General features: G+C 42.0%; 1 protein-coding gene across 1 annotated transcript; it reads left to right on the top strand.

Moving 5' to 3' along the window:
• The first annotated feature begins 16,229 nt into the window (after positions 1-16,229).
• LOC106570458 (BET1 homolog) lies at positions 16,230-17,987 on the top strand. Its single transcript, XM_014142821.2, has 4 exons — positions 16,230-16,419; positions 16,747-16,853; positions 16,972-17,028; positions 17,248-17,987. The coding sequence occupies exons 1-4, from the start codon at positions 16,401-16,403 to the stop codon at positions 17,401-17,403; spliced, it is 339 nt and encodes a 112-aa protein (XP_013998296.1). The 5' UTR covers positions 16,230-16,400; the 3' UTR covers positions 17,404-17,987.
• Positions 17,988-18,922: the final 935 nt, after the last annotated feature.

Here is an 18,922-nt window from a genome sequence, read left to right as displayed (position 1 = left end):
GCATATACGATGAACAGAGAGTAGCAGCAGCGTAAAAGAGGCGTTGGGGGGCACACAATGCAAATAGTCCGGGTAGCCATTTGATTACCTGTTCAGGAGTCTTATGGCTTGGGGGTAAAAACTGTTGAGAAGCCTTTTTGTCCTAGACTTGGCACTCCGGTACCGCTTTCCATGCGGTAGTAGAGAGAACAGTCTATGACTGGGGCGGCTGGGGTCTTTGACAATTTTTAAGGCCTTCCTCTGACACCGCTTGGTGTAGAGGCCCTGGATGGCAGGCAGCTTAGCCCCAGTGATGTAGTGGGCCATACGCACTACCCTCTGAAATGCCTTGCCGTTGGAGGCCGAGCAGTGTCCATACCAGGCAGTGATGCAACCAGTCAGGATGCTCTCGATGTTGCAGTTGTAGAACCTTTTGAAGATTTCAGGACCCATGCCAAATCTTTTTAGTTTCCTGAGGGGGAGTAGGCTTTGTCGTGCATTCTTCACGACTGTCTTGGTGTGTTTGGACCATTCTAGTTTGTTGGTGATGTGGACACCAAGGAACTTGAAGCTCTCAACCTGCTCCACTACAGCCCCGTCGATGAGAATGGGTGTGTGCTCGGTCCTCCTTTTTCTGCGGTCCAATATCATATCCTTAGTCTTGGTTACGTTGAGGGATAGGTTGTTATTCTGGCACCACCCGGCCAGGTCTCTGACCTCCTCCCTATAGGCTGTCTTGTCGTTGTCGGTGATCAGGCCTACCACTGTTGTGTTGTCTGCAAACGTAATGATGGTGTTGGAGTCATGCCTGGCCATGCAGTTGTCGGTGAACAAGGAATACTGGAAGGGACTGTGCACGAACCCCTGGGGAGCTCCAGTGTTGAGGATCAGCGTGGCAGATGTGTTGCTACCTACCCTCACCACCTGGGACGGCCTGTCAGGAAGTCCAGAATCCAGTTGCAGAGGGAGGTGTTTAGTCCCAGGATCCTTAGCTTAGTGATGAGCTTTGAGGGTACTATGGTGTTGAACGCTGAGCTATAGTCAATGAATAGCATTCTCACATAAGTGTTCCTTTTGTCCAGGTGGGAAAGGATAGTGTGGAGTGCAATAGAGATTGCATCATCTGTGGATCTGTTCGGGTGGTCTCGTGTGGCTCAGTTGGTAGAGCATGGTGTTTGCACACCAGGGTTGTGGGTTCGATTCCCACGGGGGACCAGTACGGAAAAAAAATGTATGAAATGTATGCATTCACTACTGTAAGTCGCTCTGGATAAGAGCGTCTGCTAAATGACTAAAAATGTAAATGTAAAATGGTATGCAAATTGGAGCGGGTCTAGGGTTTCTGGGATAATGGTGTTGATGTGAGCCATTATCAGCCTTTCAAAGCACTTCATGGCTATGGACGTGAGTGCTACGGGTCTGTAGTCATTTAGGCAGGTTGCCTTTGTGTTCTTGGGCACAGGGACTATGGTGGTCTGCTTGAAACATGTTGGTATTACAGACTCAATCTGGGACATGTTGAAAATGTCAGTGAAGACACCTGCCAGTTGGTCAGCACATGCCCGGAGCACACATCCTGGTAATCTGTCTGGCCCCGCAGCCTTGTCTATGTTGACCTGTTTAAAGGTCTTACTCACGTCGGCTACGGAGAGTGTGATCACACAGTCGTCCGGAACAGCTGATGTTCTCATGCATGCCTCTGTGTTGCTTTCATTGAAGCGAGCATAGAAGTGATTTAGCTCATCTGGTAGGCTCATGTCACTGGGCAGCTCGCAGCTGTGCTTCCCTTTGTAGTCTGTAATATTTTGCAAGCCCTGCTACATAAGACGAGCGTTGGAGCCGGTGTAGTACGATTCAATCTTAGCCCTGTATTGATGCTTTGCCTGTTTGGTGGTTTGTCGCAGGGCATAACAAGATTTCTTGTAAGCTTCCGTGTTAGAGTCCCGCTCCTTGAAAGTGGCAGCTCTACCCTTTAGTTCAGTGCGAATGTTGCCTGTAATCCATGGCTTCTGGTTGGAGTATGTACGTACAGTCACTGTGGGGACGACGTCATCGATGCACTTGTTGATGAAGCCAGTGACTGATGTGGTGTACTCCTCAATGCCATCGGAAGAATCCCGGAACATGTTCCAGTCTGTGATAGCAAAACAGTCCTATAGTTTAGCATCTGCTTCATCTGACCATTTTTTTATAGACCGAGTCACTGGTGCTTCCTGCTTTAATTTTTGCTTGTAAGCAGGAATCAGGAGGATAGAGTTGTGGTCGGATTTACCAAATGGAGGGAGAGCTTTGTATGCGTCTGTGTGGAGTACAGGTGATCTAGAATTTTTTTTTCCCTCTGGTTGCACATTTAACATGTTGATAGAAATTTGTTAGAATTGATTTAAGTTTCCCTGCATTAAAGTCTCCGGCCACTAGGAGCGCCGCCTCTGGGTGAGTGGTTTCCTGTTTGCTTATTTCCTTATACAGCTGACTGATACAGCTGACTGAGTGCAGTCTTAGTGCCAGCATCTGTCTGTGGTGGTAAATAAACAGCCACAAAAACTATGGCTGAAAACTCTCTAGGCAAGTAGTGTGGCCTGCAATTTATCACAATATACTCTACTTCAGGCGAGCTAAATCTAGAGACTTCCTTAGATTTCGTGCACCAGCTGTTGTTTACAAATATGCACAGACCGCCCCCCCCTCTCATCTTACCGGAGTGTGCTGTTCTATCTTGCCGGTGCAGTGTATATCCCGCTAGCTGAATATCCATGTCGTCATTCAGCCACGATTCCGTGAAACATAGGATATTACAGTTTTTGATGTCCCGTTGGTAGGATATTCGTGATCGTACCTCGTCTAGTTTATTGTCCAGTGATTGCACGTTGGCGAGTAGTATTGACGGTAACGGCAGATTTCCCACTCGCCTTCTCCGGGTCCTCACGAGGCATCCGGCTCTTTGTCCTCTGTACCTGCGTCGCTTCCTCTTGCAAATAACGGGGATGTCGGGTGTTTGGAGAATGTCCTGTGCATCCTGCTTGTTGTAGAAAAAATCTTTGTCTAATCCGAGGTGAGTGATCGCTGTCCTGATGTCCAGAAGCTCTTTTTTGCCGTAAGATACAGTTGCAGAAACATTATGTACAAAATAAGTTACAAATAACGTGAAAAAAAAAACTCATAACAGCACAATTGGTTGGGCGCCCATAAAACTGCTGCAATTTCTTCCGGCGCCATTTTATCCACCACGAGAAACATAATTTTCACCTCAGAAAAGATCAATGAAGAGGTAGTGTACATTACAATTCAAAGTTAAAAAAAGAAGCCCTTTTGAGTTTGCACCTCAGACCAATTCTTAAAACATTTCACACACTATTGAATTTTAGTAAAGATGAGGTTTCCATTGTTGCAATTCCCGAAAAATGCACTGATGTCCTTTGTATGATCACTTACAGTATGCACTTTTAAAACTGAGACAATTGTTTACTTGATACTAAACTCCATTTCATTATCTGGGAACATAGCCACAGCCAGTCTTTATAGGCTGGGGAGTAGATATGGGAGACAGGAATTTCATCAAGATATGTGGGGAGCATAGAGGCTTGTACCGAGAGTCTGGACTAGATGGCACTGTTGCTCTTCTCACAGTAGAGTCCCATAACTGAATATTATCTCTTAATACAAATGAGAAAATAATAGAACCAGTGAAATGAATCAAGATGCTTCAAGGCTCAGAGAATTCAAAAACGTGATTTTCCAGTGTTGAGGTTGTCATAATTTTCACAATTTCATTCCAAAGTCCTTTTAGTCCAAGAGCTGTTTGAAAAGACCGCCTGAAATTTCAGCCTGTTTTGGTGGGATGACATCACCAGGCATTAAATTAGTTAATAGACCAGTAAGAAAGAGTTCTAAACCTCTTAGCCAAAAACAGCTCATTTTCACTTTTCCCCTCCCCACTCAGACCAAAATTCTTGCTTTAGAAATTGCTCTTTGGTAAGGTGCTATTTCTGTTTGTTTTCAATTACAATGGTTAAAAAATAATCACAGTAAGGTTGTGACCCAGAAATGATTTGATATTGAGATTAAAAAAAAATGGCTGCATTGGACCTTTAAACTGGTAAAATAACTACGGTAGCTAATCATACTACGTATGTATAAGATGCCATCACATGACTAATGGCTGTAAATAATTGCACTCGTCATAATAACTCATGGGCGTTCATTGGCCTCAGGGCACTTCTACCGCCGTCAGATGATGCAAAGAGAAAGAGTATCTGTTGAGAGCAGTATTAGGGTTTTGGCTTAGTCTTTTTGACAGACATCTGGTAGTCAGGATGGGGTTCAAATCTTTTCAAAAGGGATCCTTCACACCCTTACTAGGTCCTTCTCTGTGTTCCTCTCACAGAGAAGTCAGGACACGGGACGGCCAGAGAGAGGCTATCGATGTGTGCCCCAAGTTGACAGTGACCTACGGATAACTTCAGGAAACACTACAACTCATACTAAGTATCAAGAAGATTTCCAGGGGGATTTGCAACGATGATTCATTGTATACAAAAAACTCATCAAGATCACTGCTGGGTTTAATTAAGAACATTAATGAAGTTGTCCTCTCATCAAACATTCTCTGTGAGGCTTGTGTGTTGATCTCTGTAGATATATACCTATAGCTTAAGCTGTAGGCTACATGGTGAGAGGTGCGTGGGCTTCCCTTTTCATTCCACTTGCTTAACGCTGACATTTAAGTCAAATTCCACCTTTCAATGGATATTTTTCACTGACAATCAATCTACTTTCATTTGAATGTTGCAAAATCTGTGGCTAGAACAGATTAAATCATGAATATAGAGAATGGATGGATTTCAAGGAAATTACAATGGAAAAAAAAATGAATTTATCTCCACAAATACAGTACCAGTCAAAAGTTTGGACACGCCTACTCATTATTTTACCTTTATTTAACTAGGCAAGTCAGTTAAGAACAAATTATTATTTTCAATGACAGCCTAGGAACAGTGGGTTAGCTGCCTTGTTCAGGGGCAGAACGACAGATTTGTACCTTGTCAGCTCGGGGTTTTGAACTTGCAACCTTTCAGTTACTTGTCCAACGCTCTAACCCTGCCACCCCAAGGGTTTCTCTTTATTTTTACTATTTTCTACATTGTAGAATAATAGTAAAGACATCAAAACTATGAAATAACACATATGGAATCATGTAGTAACCTAAAAACTGTTAAACAAATCTAAATATATTTTAGATTCTTCAAAGAAGCCACCCTTTGCCTTGATGACAGCTTTGCACACTCTTGGCATTCTCTCAACCAGCTTCACCTGAAATGCTTTTCCAACAGTCTTGAAGGAGTTCCCACATATGCTGAGCACTTGTTCACTCTGTGGTCCAACTCATCCCAAACCATCTCAATTGGGTTGAGGTTGGCTGATTGTGGAGGCCAGGTCATCTGATGCAGCACTCCATCACTCTCCTTCTTGGTCAAATAGCCCTTACACAGCCTGGAGGTACAGTGGGGGGAAAAGTATTTGATCCCCTGCTGATTTTGCACGTTTGCCCACTTACAAAGAAATGATCAGTCTATAATTTTAATAGTAGGTTTATTTGAACAGTGAGAGACAGAATAACAACAAAAAAATCCAGAAAAACACATGTCAAAAATGTTATAAAATGATTTGCATTTTAATGAGGGAAATAAGTATTTTTTTCAATGCTCAAACGCATTAAGAAGGAAAGAAATTCTACAAACTAACTTTTTAACAAGACACATCTGTTAATTGAAATGCATTCCAGGTGACTACCTCATGAAGCTGGTTGAGAGATGACAAAAGTGTGTAAAGCTATCATCAAGGCAAAGAGTGTTTACTTTTGATATGCTTAACACTTTTTTGGTTACTTTGTACATGATTTCATATGTGTTATTTTATAGTTTTGATGTCTTCACCATTATTCTACAATGTAGAGAATAGTAAAAATAAAGAAAAACCTTGAATGAGTAGGTGAGTCCAAACTTTTGATGCCTGAGTTTTGCAAACAGGCATCCAGTCATAATATGAACTAAGAAACAAGCTTGATTATGTTTACCAGATGGCCGCTTCTCTTGTGCTCAAATCCTCTGATTGTATTTCCCCCAGAGAAACTGACTGTCATTCTCCAAATACAGTCTGGGCCCCTGTCTCTGCCAAGCAAGGCGTGAATAAAGGAAACAAGAAAAGGCTGTCTAACTGGTATCGTGTTGAATTGACAAGCACTTACACCTGTTACGGAACGTGCAGTCCATCGCTGTTCTATTGGCTGCTACCCAAAGGGGGTTAACCCAGGCTATTTACTCTATTCAGCAAACTATAAATTACTTGTCAAAGCCTGTCACGCAGAGAACCAGCAGTTAGAGGCGAATGGAATTGATTCGCAGTAATACTCAATTATACAGGACAAAAACATGCAGAGCACGACACACCGAACTGCCTTCCAAGGGTAATAAAAAAACAAGGCTTCATCAATGCATACAATTGTGAATTTAATGCACATGTGCATAAAGAGGTCTTTACCTCAGAATGGATTGTGTCTGGTGGCCGTGTAATAAGAAAAGCAAGCAAGACAACACAGTGATGTCTATAAATAAGATGTGATGATGCATGCAAATTCTCCAGTTGACATATTCAAATATCAAGACGAGGACATCAATCTTATTTGTTCGGTCAGTGTTCAGTCACTCCCACTCTTTCATAACACTTGTCAGAATCAGGGCAGATGCAATGGCAAAACAGATGCAATGGCAAAACAGGCTTCCAGAGTCTAGCAGACTCACTAATTCATTTCGATCATTATTCATTAACCTAGGTATAGATAACTTTGTCAGTGGCTTATACAGTGACTCATCAGCGATGCTATTTTTTCACCTCACAACGTTTTTCCTTCATGTTTAATTCTTAAGATTCTATTGATGCGTGCGTCAATCTAAGGAACATAATTAACACATCCCCATCAAAATCTGTCAGTTTAAGCAAATTGTCATACTTGAGTAAAAGTAAAGACACATGAATAGAAAATGACTCAAGTAAAAGTGAAAGTCGCCTAGTAAAATACTACTTGAGTAAAAGTCAAAAAGTATTTGGTTTTAAGTATACTAAAGTATCAAAAGCAAAAGTGTAAATTGTTTCAAATTCATTATATTAGGCAAACCAGATGGCACCATTTTCTAGTTTTTTAAATTTAAGGATAGCCAGGGGGCACACTGCAACACTCAGACATAATTTACAAAGGAAGCATGTGTGTTTAGTGAGTCTGCTAGATCAGAGGCAGTATGGATGATCAGGGATGTTCTCTTGATACTGTAAGTGTGTGAATTGGACCATTTTCCTGTCCTGCTAAGCATTCAAAATGAGTACTTTTGGGTGTCAGGGAAACTGGATGGAGTAAAAAGTACATTATTTTCTTTAGGAATGTAGTGAAATGAAAGTAAAAGTTGTCAAAAATATAAATAGTAGAGTATAGATACCCCCAAAAACGACTTAAGTAGTATTTTTACTTAAGTACTTTACATAACTGTCTCAATTCACTGAATCTGCCTATTTCGGCCTTCCGCACTTGCAGTGGAAAGTGACTAATCTACAGCAGTGTTTGTCAGACCACGAGACATCACGAAAATCTGTCTTCTCACAAAAACGTTTCTAGCGCTCGAACGGTTTGGCTTTTAAACTAATATGACCCCTCTATGGAAATATGAGATGCCCACGAACACGATGGTGTCACGGGACTCCTCTGAAGGTAACCCATACAAATTAATGGAAGTATGGAGGTAGTTTTGTGCCAAAAATAAGGGGTTAAATATGTGTAAAAAAAAAAAGCATTCTTATATCTCATAGATATAGGACACTTCAAAACCTTATTCCTCTTTTTTGCCATTTATGAATGTGTTATTCAATGCATTTCTATGGGCTATAGTAGTAAAGGCCAAATTCAATATTTATAAAATATGTTTTCAATATATTTGTTTCATACCTAAAGGGGTCCTAAAATTCAAAATCAAATAGCTAAATGATCCAAGGTATGACCATCTTAAAACAATGATATATGTTAGCTTTTACAGTGTCCTACCGTTGACCAGAGCCCTATAAAGGGAATAGGGGGCCATTTGGGGAGTTACCATCGAATGACCGATAGGGATCCTTCAAATCGTCACTGGGTCACTATGTAGGTTATTAATATATGCAATTTAGCAGACACTTTTATCCAAAGCAGCAAATGGACTTGGATTACTGAACACCTTGTGAAACATCATCAAGGACGAGAGAGAGAGAGAGACCAAAGTCAAATAGAGGACAGCCTCTACAACAACCCTGTAATAATTCAATGATCTCAGCAGGTCTACCCACTGACTTTCCATCTTGCCATACCAATAGATAGTCTGTGTTTGTTGGAATATTTATTAAGAGTTTTCTTTCATTCAGTCATTGACGCAAGCTACTCTTTCCAAGGCAAAGTACGTCTAATAGACCGCCTATGATATTTCTCAGAATCTGTATTAGAAACAACACTGATACAACACCAGTACATGAGGTGAATAACCCTCATCTAATGTTCTCCTGTTTAGAGTTTGTCCAGGACACCACGGACATACGGCCTGTTTTATTTATTGAACCTTTATTTAACTATGTTGGCTCTGATTAAGCTAAACTAATATCAAGCAAATTTCTGATCAGTATCATGATCGGTCATACGTGCTCCTCGGCTTATAGGTAGTTCAGTTGTTGCTGTGCATGCATTTTGAATCCAGGTTCGAGATCTGAACAGGTCCCCCATGGAAAAGAGATCACAATGGGATCCCCTCACCTGTACAAACAAATAATTAATCAATACAGATACATGGATAGCCTCATGGGACCTGTCTGTCAGATGAGTATACAAGTCAAGGCTTAATTTAATTGACAGCAACGATTCTATTGACACATCCTAAAAAAACACATCAATCTATGTGGAGGAAACAGGCACAGTTCTGTTGGGTCCTTTTGAGATGGGGAAGGTTTGCTTGGCGTAGGAGTGAGGCTCTGGGGGGTGCAGCAGTCACACAGAGGAATCATGACATGTGTTTCCCTGCTGAAACCTAGCCCAAAACTCAGAGAACTTATTTCAGCTTGAGTAATGACTCCTTTAATTAGGACTGACTTGGTTCTCTGAAGTATTCATGACCACAGAGGCAGAGGCTTTTAGACGGATGATGTAGGGAGGTTTTCGGGCAGTCTCTCAGTCAATTCAAATCATTTCCCAAACAGACAGACACTAACAGCAATTATCATCCAGTTTGTAGATCTAAAGGAATCTGCTAACATCAAGCAAACACTGTTGAATGGTGCAACCTGTTCCATTTATCCCTTTTTAACACAACAAAACAAAAACATGTTGAAATGAAATCACAAGAATCTCCCCATGTAAAGAACAGGGAGTATTGCTAAGACTCTCTAGCCACTCAGAGACATAAATCTCCCCCGACCAGCTGGAGTTTACTTTTTAAAAAGGACTAATTTGCAGTCAAATTGATTTTTAGCATCACTGAGGGGCTTGGGGAATTCTTAAAAAAAGAGTTCAGTAGAATACCTTCCTTTTCCTCCTCTTCCTCTGGCATACTTTCTTTTAATCTCTTCTCGCTGTTCTCTGACTGATTCATGAGAGATCTCTCCATTCCAAAAAGAAATGGGCCTAATCAGGATGAATCAGATAATAAACTGTAACATCCTGAGCAGCTAGAGAAAAACTGAGATGGCTAAAGTATTTACATTTTCAACAGATTTTAATATTCTTGTTTTTTTGCATGTAACCTACTAAATATATGCAAGCGTTAGCAAAAAATAGGCAAGCATCTACTGGTGGTAGGGAACCGATTGACACATCTAAGGACATGAAACAAACACAAATCAACGTTGGTCCTAAAAGATTTCTGACTTTTTAAAAAGCTTCTATAAACTCCCCCTTTGGGAATAGTTTGCTCTGATCCCTATAGCTAAAAGATGTGTGACCACCAGTCAATCAATTCACCCGTAGCGAGAGAAGAGATGCTGCGGAGATTAATAGCGTCCTCTGTCCTGACAGCTTTTAGAGGCCAAGAGTTGAAAAGGGCTTTGTAAAATGCTTCAGATGGGGCTAATCTTATCAGATCCATAAATATAACGAGAACGCACACACAGCTAAATGAATGGGCTCTTCCCTCCCTCTGAGTCTATAGGCATAGTGTGGGAAAAGAGCTATGTGGATGGGAATTGAAATGCATTATGGGATCTATAGTCCTTAAAATTAGATTTAAGATTTATTTATTAGCCATTGGATTTGAATAAATGAACGATAAATGAACGTCATATTACCTATCTCCAGTGATATTGACAACGGTAAGACTGAGAAATGATTTATGGTGGATTATTAGGAGATGGAATAGGTAATGGATGATGAAATAGTGTCTACAATCTCATTGAAGGAGATGTTTGAAAATATAAATATGAGAACATTAAAGTTTAGAGATATCACAAATCTCAGGCTCATCCTGCATGTCACACACTGAGAAAGACATTTTATGTTAGTTAGCCCACCTACTAAACCAAAAGAAGAAGTAAAGAATATAATACCTTTGACATTTCAAAACGACTGCACCCCCAAAATGCCTCTTTCTGGGAGCTGCGTATGTGGCGTGTAGTCTGTAGTCTCTACAACTGTTGGCAAGCAGCTTCCAAACTATTAATGAGAGTGAGTGAATACACTTGTGAGGTACAGCTTTCTGTAATAGTGTAGTAATAATTGTGTATAATGTAATAGTGTATTCTTACTGTGTTAATGAGGAGTAGTATAGAGTCTGTCCATGCTACTATTGTCAGGTTCCATTTCAAGCTCTTGCAGCAAGACCATGAGAGGGCACCTGTCTGTGAGCATTCAATATTACAACACCGATCATATCAACAGGGGGTGTCAGTCATCAGCACAGTCATCAATTTGTCGTCAGTTTGATGTGATCATGTCACGTTAACCATAACTAACTGAAAGGTAATGAAAGTTAATATCTTCATTCAAGCCATTGACAATCATCATCAATGCAGATTTTTTTTTTTAATTGAATTTATAGTGAAATGGCTATGTTTTAATTGATAGGTCTGTCGTTTGAGTCACGTAGGTTCTCTAAACCTCTTTCACCAGCACTTCTCATCTGCTCTGTCAGCTCCTGGCCCTAATTAGAACCATCAGGATGTAACACATCCTGTATCTCATTATAATAACTTCCCCCACAATCTCCCTGTTCACCGCCTCACATACGCCACATCCACAACCTCCAAATCTGCAACAGTGATTGGCATTCGTAGGCTTAGGAAACCTCCACATCTGCAACAGTGATTGGCATTCGTAGGCGTAGGAAATCTCCACATCTCCAACAGTGATTGGCATTCGTAGGCTTAGGAAACCTCCACATCTCCAACAGTGATTGGCATTCGTAGGCTTAGGAAACCTCCACATCTCCAACAGTGATTGGCATTCGTAGGCTTAGGAAACCTCCACATCTGCAACAGTGATTGGCATTCGTAGGCTTAGGAAATCTCCACATCTGCAACAGTGATCAACCTATTAAACATTATTTTCATCTCTACACCTAGAATCCTTTTTTTTTTTTGCATAATTGAGGGTTTCCATGAGATTCACTCCATGGTGCTGAAAAGAAAGCTCTGCTGTTGGGATAGCTTTATGTAGGTCCTAACAGTTTGTGGGCACCATTTGTCACCGTTACAGTGCAATTCATGTATTGTTTAGTGTTGTGTTGTGTTGTGGCTTTGCTGGCATGCATCTAAAAAACAAATGTTGAGTTTCCCACCAAGGTTTACATACTAAAATCGCCACTGTACTCTTCACAAGATAGCATAAGTCTAGTGGAAGCAACTTTTACATCACTAATTCACTACCTCAATACTCTGGATAGAAGGCCTATAATGAGGAAAGATAACTGTCTTCTTCATCAGTCCTAATTGTCCTTAATATACACTGTGAATACAAAACATTAGGAACACCTGCTCTTTCCATAACATAGACTGACCAGGTGAATCCTTTATTGATGTCACTTGTTAAATCCCCTTCAATCAGTGTAGACGAAGGGGAGGAGACAGGTTAAAGAAGGATTCTTAAGCCTTCAGACAATTCAGACATGGATTGTGTATGTGTGCCATTCAGAGGGTGAATGGGTGCCTTTGAACGGGGTATGATAGTAGGTTCCAGGCGCACCGGTTTGAGTGTGTCAAGAACTGCAATGCTGCTGGGTTTTTCACGCTCAACTGTTTCCTGTGTGTATCAAGAATGGTCCACCACCCAAGCATTGGAGTCAACATGGGCCGGCATACCTGTGGAATGCTTTCGACACCTTGTAGAGTCCATGCCCCGACGAATTGAGGCTGTTCTGAGGGCAAAAGTGGGGGGGTGCAACTCAAAATTGGGAAGGTATTGCTAATGTGGGCACCATTCTCCTTCACTGCAGCCAACGTGAGTAAAACATTTAAACGTGTTAACCCTCGCAAGGCTGCAGGCCCAGACGGCATCCACGGCCGTGTCCTCAGAGCATGCGCAGACCAGCTGGCTGGTGTGTTTACAGACGTATTCAATCAATCCTTATCCCAGTCTGTTGTCCCCACATGCTTCAAGAGGGCCACCATTGTTCCTGCTCCCAAGAAAGCGAAGGTAACTGAGCTACATGACTACCGCCCTGTAGCACTCACTTCTGTCATCATGAAGTGTTTTGAGAGACTAGTCAAGGACCATATCACCTCCACCCTACCTGACACCGTAGACCCACTCCAATTTGCTTACCGCCCCAATAGGTCCACAGACGACGCAATCGCCATCCCACTGCACTCTGCCCTAACCCATCTGGACAAGAGGAATACCTATGTAAGAATGCTGTTCATCGATTACAGCTCAGCATTTAACACCATAGTACTCTCCAAACTTGTCATTAAGCTCGAGACCCTGGGTCTGAACCCCGCCCTGTGCAACTGGGTCCTGGACTTCCTGACGGGCCGCCCCCAGGTGGTGAGGGTAGGTAACAACATCTCCACCCCACTGATCCTCAACACTGGGTCCCCACAAAGGTGCGTTCTCAGCCCTCTCCTGTACTCCCTGTTCACCCACGACTGCGTGGCCATGCACGCCTCCAACTCAATCATCAAGTTTGCAGACGACACTACAGTAGTAGGCTTGATTACCAACAACGACGAGACGGCCTACAGGGAGGAGGTGAGGGCCCTCGGAGTGTGGTGTCAGGAAAATAACCTCACACTCAATGTCAACAAAACAAAGGAGATGATCGTGGACTTCAGGAAACAGCAGAGGGAGCAGCCCCCTATCCACATCGACGGGACAGTAGTGGAGAAGGTGGAGAGTTTTAAGTTCCTCGGCATACACATCACGGACAAACTGAAATGGTCCACCCACACAGACGGCGTGGTGAAGAAGGCGCAGCAGCGCCTCTTCAACCTCAGGAGGCTGAAGAAATTCAGCTTGTCACCAAAAACACTCAACATTTTACAGATGCACAATCGAGAGCATCCTGTTGGGCTGTATCACCGCCTGGTACGGCAACTGCTCCGCCCACAACCGGAAGGCTCTCCAGAGGGTAGTGAGGTCTGCCCAACGCATCACCGGGGGCAAACTACCTGCCCTCCAGGACACCTACACCACCCGTTGTCACAGGAAGGCCAAAAAGATCATCAAGGACAACAACCACCCGAGCCACTGCCTGTTCACCCCGCTATCATCCAGAAGGCGAGGTCAGTACAGGTGCATCACCGGGGGCAAACTACCTGCCCTCCAGGACACCTACACCACCCGTTGTCACAGGAAGGCCAAAAAGATCATCAAGGACAACAACCACCCGAGCCACTGCCTGTTCACCCCGCTATCATCCAGAAGGCGAGGTCAGTACAGGTGCATCAAAGCAGGGACCGAGAGACTGAAAAACAGCTTCTATCTCAAGGCCATCAGACTGTTAAACAGCCATCACTAGCATTGAGTGGCTGCTGCCAACATACTGACTCAACTCCAGACACTTTAATAATGGAAAAATTGATGTAATGAATTTATCACTAGCCACTTTATATAATGTTTACATACCCTACATTACTCATCCCATATGTATATACTGTATGCTATACCATCTACTGCATCTTGCCATCTTGATGTAATTAAATGTATCACTAGCCACTTTAAACAATGCCACTTCATATAATGTTTTCATACCCTACATTACTCATCTCATATGTATATACTGTACTCTTACCATCTACTGCATCTTGCCTATGCCGTTCGGCCATCACTCATTTATATATTTTTATGTACATATTTGTATTCATTCCTTTACACTTGTGTGTATAAGGTAGTTGTTGTGGAATTGTTAGGTTATATTACTTGTTAGATATTACTGCATGGTCGGAACTAGAAGCACAAGCATTTCACTACACTTGCATTAACATCTGCTAACCATGTGTATTTGACAAATACATTTGATTTGATTTAATGTTTTGTATACTCAGTGTACATCTGGCCTGATGAGTGCCATCTCTCCCTTTAAGGTTACCTCCATGACATGCTCTCTCCAACTCTTGTCATCCCTTACTAATGAAAGGGGGAGCCCCATAATTGGATAGTGAAACTCAAAATGTCACATTAATGAAGAGAAGATTATAGGAGCGAATGAGAGGTTAAACCACTATGACTCACTAATCTGGTCAATTTCTTCCTCATCAGTCATCAAACCTTACACCTCAGTTACAGATGATATAGCTGCGTCATCATGACTAACACCACAGTTGCATATCACATTGCGGCGTCATCACGCCTAGATACTATTTTGTGCAAGGACACTATTGGTGTGATCAAGGCGTTATGCCTCGATCACACCTTTTAGTGTTAGAGCTAAATTGGTATGCAGCATCATCTGGATATGTGTGCAACAAAAGTTCAACATTCACCTTCTGCTACCATTTCTGTCAAGCCGTCTATGCATACAGTTTTGACGCATACTGTACGTTCTATAAATCCAACATATGCACCACACAGAACGCACTGCAACTGCCTCTGCAACGCAAACTAAAGGCGTTATTTCCCTCACCAACTTTAAACATCAGCTATCTGAGCAGCTAACCGATCGCTGCAGCTGTACACAGTCCATCTGTAAATAGCCCACCCAATCTACCTACCTCATCCCCACACTGTTTTTATTTACTTTTCTGCTCTTTTGAACACCAGTATCTCTACTTGCACATCATCATCTGCTCATTTACCCCTCCAGTGTTAATCTGCTAAATTGTAATTTTTCGCTACTATGGCCTATTTATTGCCTACCTCCTCATGCCTTTTGCACAGACTGTATATAAACTTTCTTTTTTTCTCCTACTGTGTCATTGACTTGTTTATTGTGTTATTGGCTTGTTTATTGTTTATTCCATGTGCAACTCTGTGTTGTCTGTGTCACACTGCTTTGCTTTATCTTGGCCAGGTCGCAGTTGTAAATGAGGACTTGTTCTCAACTAGCCTACTTGGTTAAATAAAGTTGAAATAAATATATATATATATATATATATATATATATATATTTATTTATTTATTTAAACGCAGCGTTCCATCGGAAATGAATGTACTTCTGGTGTACCAAAATGCAATGATGCTGTTGGTGTGATCGATGTGAACACTAACAGATCATATTGCCAAAAAACTTAACTTAGTTTCCTACCATCTTTGATATTGCTGCCCCAAAGATTTATGAATTAGAAGAATAGTAGAATGGAAATTAACCTTCTTGATGGGATAAAGCTCAGCAATTTTGGTCAGGGAGTTGGTCAGCCATGGTTTGCCAGTGTTGTGATAAAATATTGGGTAAAATAATGAATTTCAAGAATTTATCTGCAATGTATGTTTGTTAGCTAGCTAGCCAACCAGTTTTAGAAGAATGATTCCATAAATGTTTTTTAACTGCCAATATGCCAACATTCCATTCAAACAATGCAGTCAATCCACAGATTATAATCACCATGCTTGCACAGATTATCAATTCCTTTTTGGGTTTTGTAGACTCCGAAAATAAAATTCCCCATTGTATATTTTACATTATTCTCTAATGTATCCATTTGCTTATGTCATGACATCCATTGCACTCCCTGTGACTGTTAATTGAGGACAATTAATTTCAATTCGTTATTATTGCTCTTGGGAGCGGTGAAAATATAATTTCATCCTCTGCGATGTAATTTTAGTATTTGCCTTATCGGCTTCCGTACGATGTCGTGGCGTTTCCTCCTATCTTGCTGAATTAGTGTTAGTTTGCCAGCTACCGACAAAAAATAGCTACTGCTGCTCGGATAAAATCGCTGACATTAGCTATCACCTTAAAGATAGGATATCTTTGATAGAATAAATAAAAATGAGACGCGCAGGTTTGGGTAAGTTTCTGTTTTAGTCCATCGATTTCAATGGAGAACGCTCATTCGGGTTAGTTAGCAGGCTGGCTAGCTCACGTATGTATAAAGAACGGGCTAGCTAGCTACAACACTTACTGACCAACTTGTTTTGGTAATTGTCATCGTGGTTGCATTATAGCTAACTAGTGAACTGCCTTTTACCTACTTAGCTAAGTTACATTTTATTGCGTAAGCGTGTGTACGTACTTAACCACAATGATGCTACCTGACAGGCCTTCATAGGTAGCTAACTATTTCTAGTTTATTTAGCTAACGTAGATGAATGGTTTTGTACATCATGTCAAACAGGCGAAGGAGGACCAGGAAATTATGTGGCCAGCGGGTACAGCGCGTATGAAGAGGAAAATGAACACTTACAAGAGGGTCTGAGAGCCAAAGTCAGCGCCTTGAAACATGTAAGCATGTCAGTGTGGGCAGGGCTCCAGGAAATTATATAATATGGGGTTTAGAGGTCTGGCTATCTCATATTGTTATCAAGTCCTCTGATTACCCTATTCCATGTTTGTCCTACAGCTGTCAATAGATATTGGAACCGAAGTGAAGTACCAGAACAAAATGTTGGATGATATGGTAAGGAAGTGGCAGTCATTGTCTGTCTACTCTGCATAAGTACACAACAGCTCAAGACCTATTCACACACATTTCACTTTCTGTACCCTCTTCCGCCAGATTGCACAAATGAAAAAATAAGCTGAGCTGGCATCATTTCACAATAGTGCACAACAGATTGGCTATTTCACAGAGTAATTCATATCAGGACTTATTGGTTTGTTCTTTTTCTGCTAACAGGACTCAGACTTTGACTCAACAGGTGGTTTGCTGGGGGCCACCATAGGGAGAGTGAAGCAGCTTTCCAGGGGAAGCCAGACCAAGCTCCTGTGCTACATGCTGCTCTTCTGCCTCTTCGTCTTTACCCTCCTCTACTGGTTTATCAAACTGAGGTGATGCTTTTCCCTCCCTGCCTCCTTCCACTGTCTGTGCCATAAGTCCGCCACTGGATCAGAAGACCAGGATGATGATGATGATAATCATCAAATCAAATGTTAAAATCTAATTGTCACACACCGAATACAAGTGTAGACCTTACTTACGAGCCCTTAACCAACAGTGTGGCAATGACAATAGGGGTAATAATGCATGGCTGTCATTCATTTTAGACAGCCCTGATGGAATGAATAGACACCGCCATACGTTCACGATTGTGACAATGTCCATTAACAATGAGGTATATTCTAGGTTAATTTGTAACTGAGTGATCTAGTTCATCAGCAATCTGCTAAAGCTAAGCAATAACATACAGTGCATTCGGGAAGTATTCAGACCCTTGACTTTTTCCACATTTTGTTACGTTACAGCATTCTAAAATTGATTAAATAGTTTTTTCATCAATCTGAACTCTATCCCACAAAGCAAAAACGGGTTTAGACATTTTTGCAAATTCAATAAAACAACAGATTACATTTACATAAATATTCAGACCCTTTACTCAGTACTTTGAAGCACCTTTGGCAGCAATTACAGCCTGGAGTCTTCTTGGTATGACTCTACAAGCTTGGCACACCTGTATTTGGGGAGTTTCTCACATTCTTCTCTGCAGATCCTCTCAAGCTCTTGTCAGGTTGAATGGGGAGCAATGCTGCACAGCTATTTTCAGGTCTCTCCAGAAATATTAGATCAGGTTTAAGTCTGGGCTCTGGCTGGGCCACTCAAGGACATTCAGAGACTTGTCCCGAAGCCACTCCTGCGTTGTCTTGGCTGTGTGCTTAGGGTCGATGTCCTGTTGGAAGGTGAACTTTTGCCCCAGTCTGAGATTCTGAGCAGGTTTTCATCAAGGTTCTCTGTTCTGTTCATCTTTCCCTCGATCCTGACTAGTCTCCCAGTCACTACTGCTGCCAGGGTTTTCTCCAGACGTGATGCTTGGCATTCAGGCCAAACAGTTCAATCTTGGTTTCATCAGACCAGAGAATCTTGTTTCATGGTCAGAGTCCTTTAGGTGCTTTTTGGCAAACTCCAAGTTGGCTGTCATGTGCCTTTTTACTGAGTTATGGCTTCCGTCTGGCCACTCTACCATAAAGGCCTGATTGGTGGAGTGCTGCAGAGATGGTGGTTCTTCTGGAAGGTTCTCCCATCTCCACAGAGAAACTCTGGAGCTCTGTCAGTGACCATCGGGTTCTTCGTCACCTCCCTGACCAAGGCCCCACTCCCCCAATTGCTCAGTTTGACCGGGCTGCCAGCTCTAAGAAGAGTCTTGGTGGTTCAAACTTCTTCCATTTATGAATGATGGAGGCCATTGTCTTCTTGGACATTCAATGCTGCAGAATTTTTTTTTGGTACCCGTTCCCAGATCTGTGCCTTGAAACAATCCTGTCTCGGAGCTGTAAGGTCAATTCCTTCAACCTCACGGCTTGCTTTTTGCTCTGACATAAACTGTCAACTGTTGGACCTTATACAGACAAGTGCGTGC

This window comes from Salmo salar, chromosome ssa14 (genome assembly GCF_905237065.1).
Source record: "Salmo salar chromosome ssa14, Ssal_v3.1, whole genome shotgun sequence".
NCBI lineage: Eukaryota > Metazoa > Chordata > Actinopteri > Salmoniformes > Salmonidae > Salmo > Salmo salar.
This window is presented reverse-complemented; position numbering and strand designations above follow the sequence as displayed.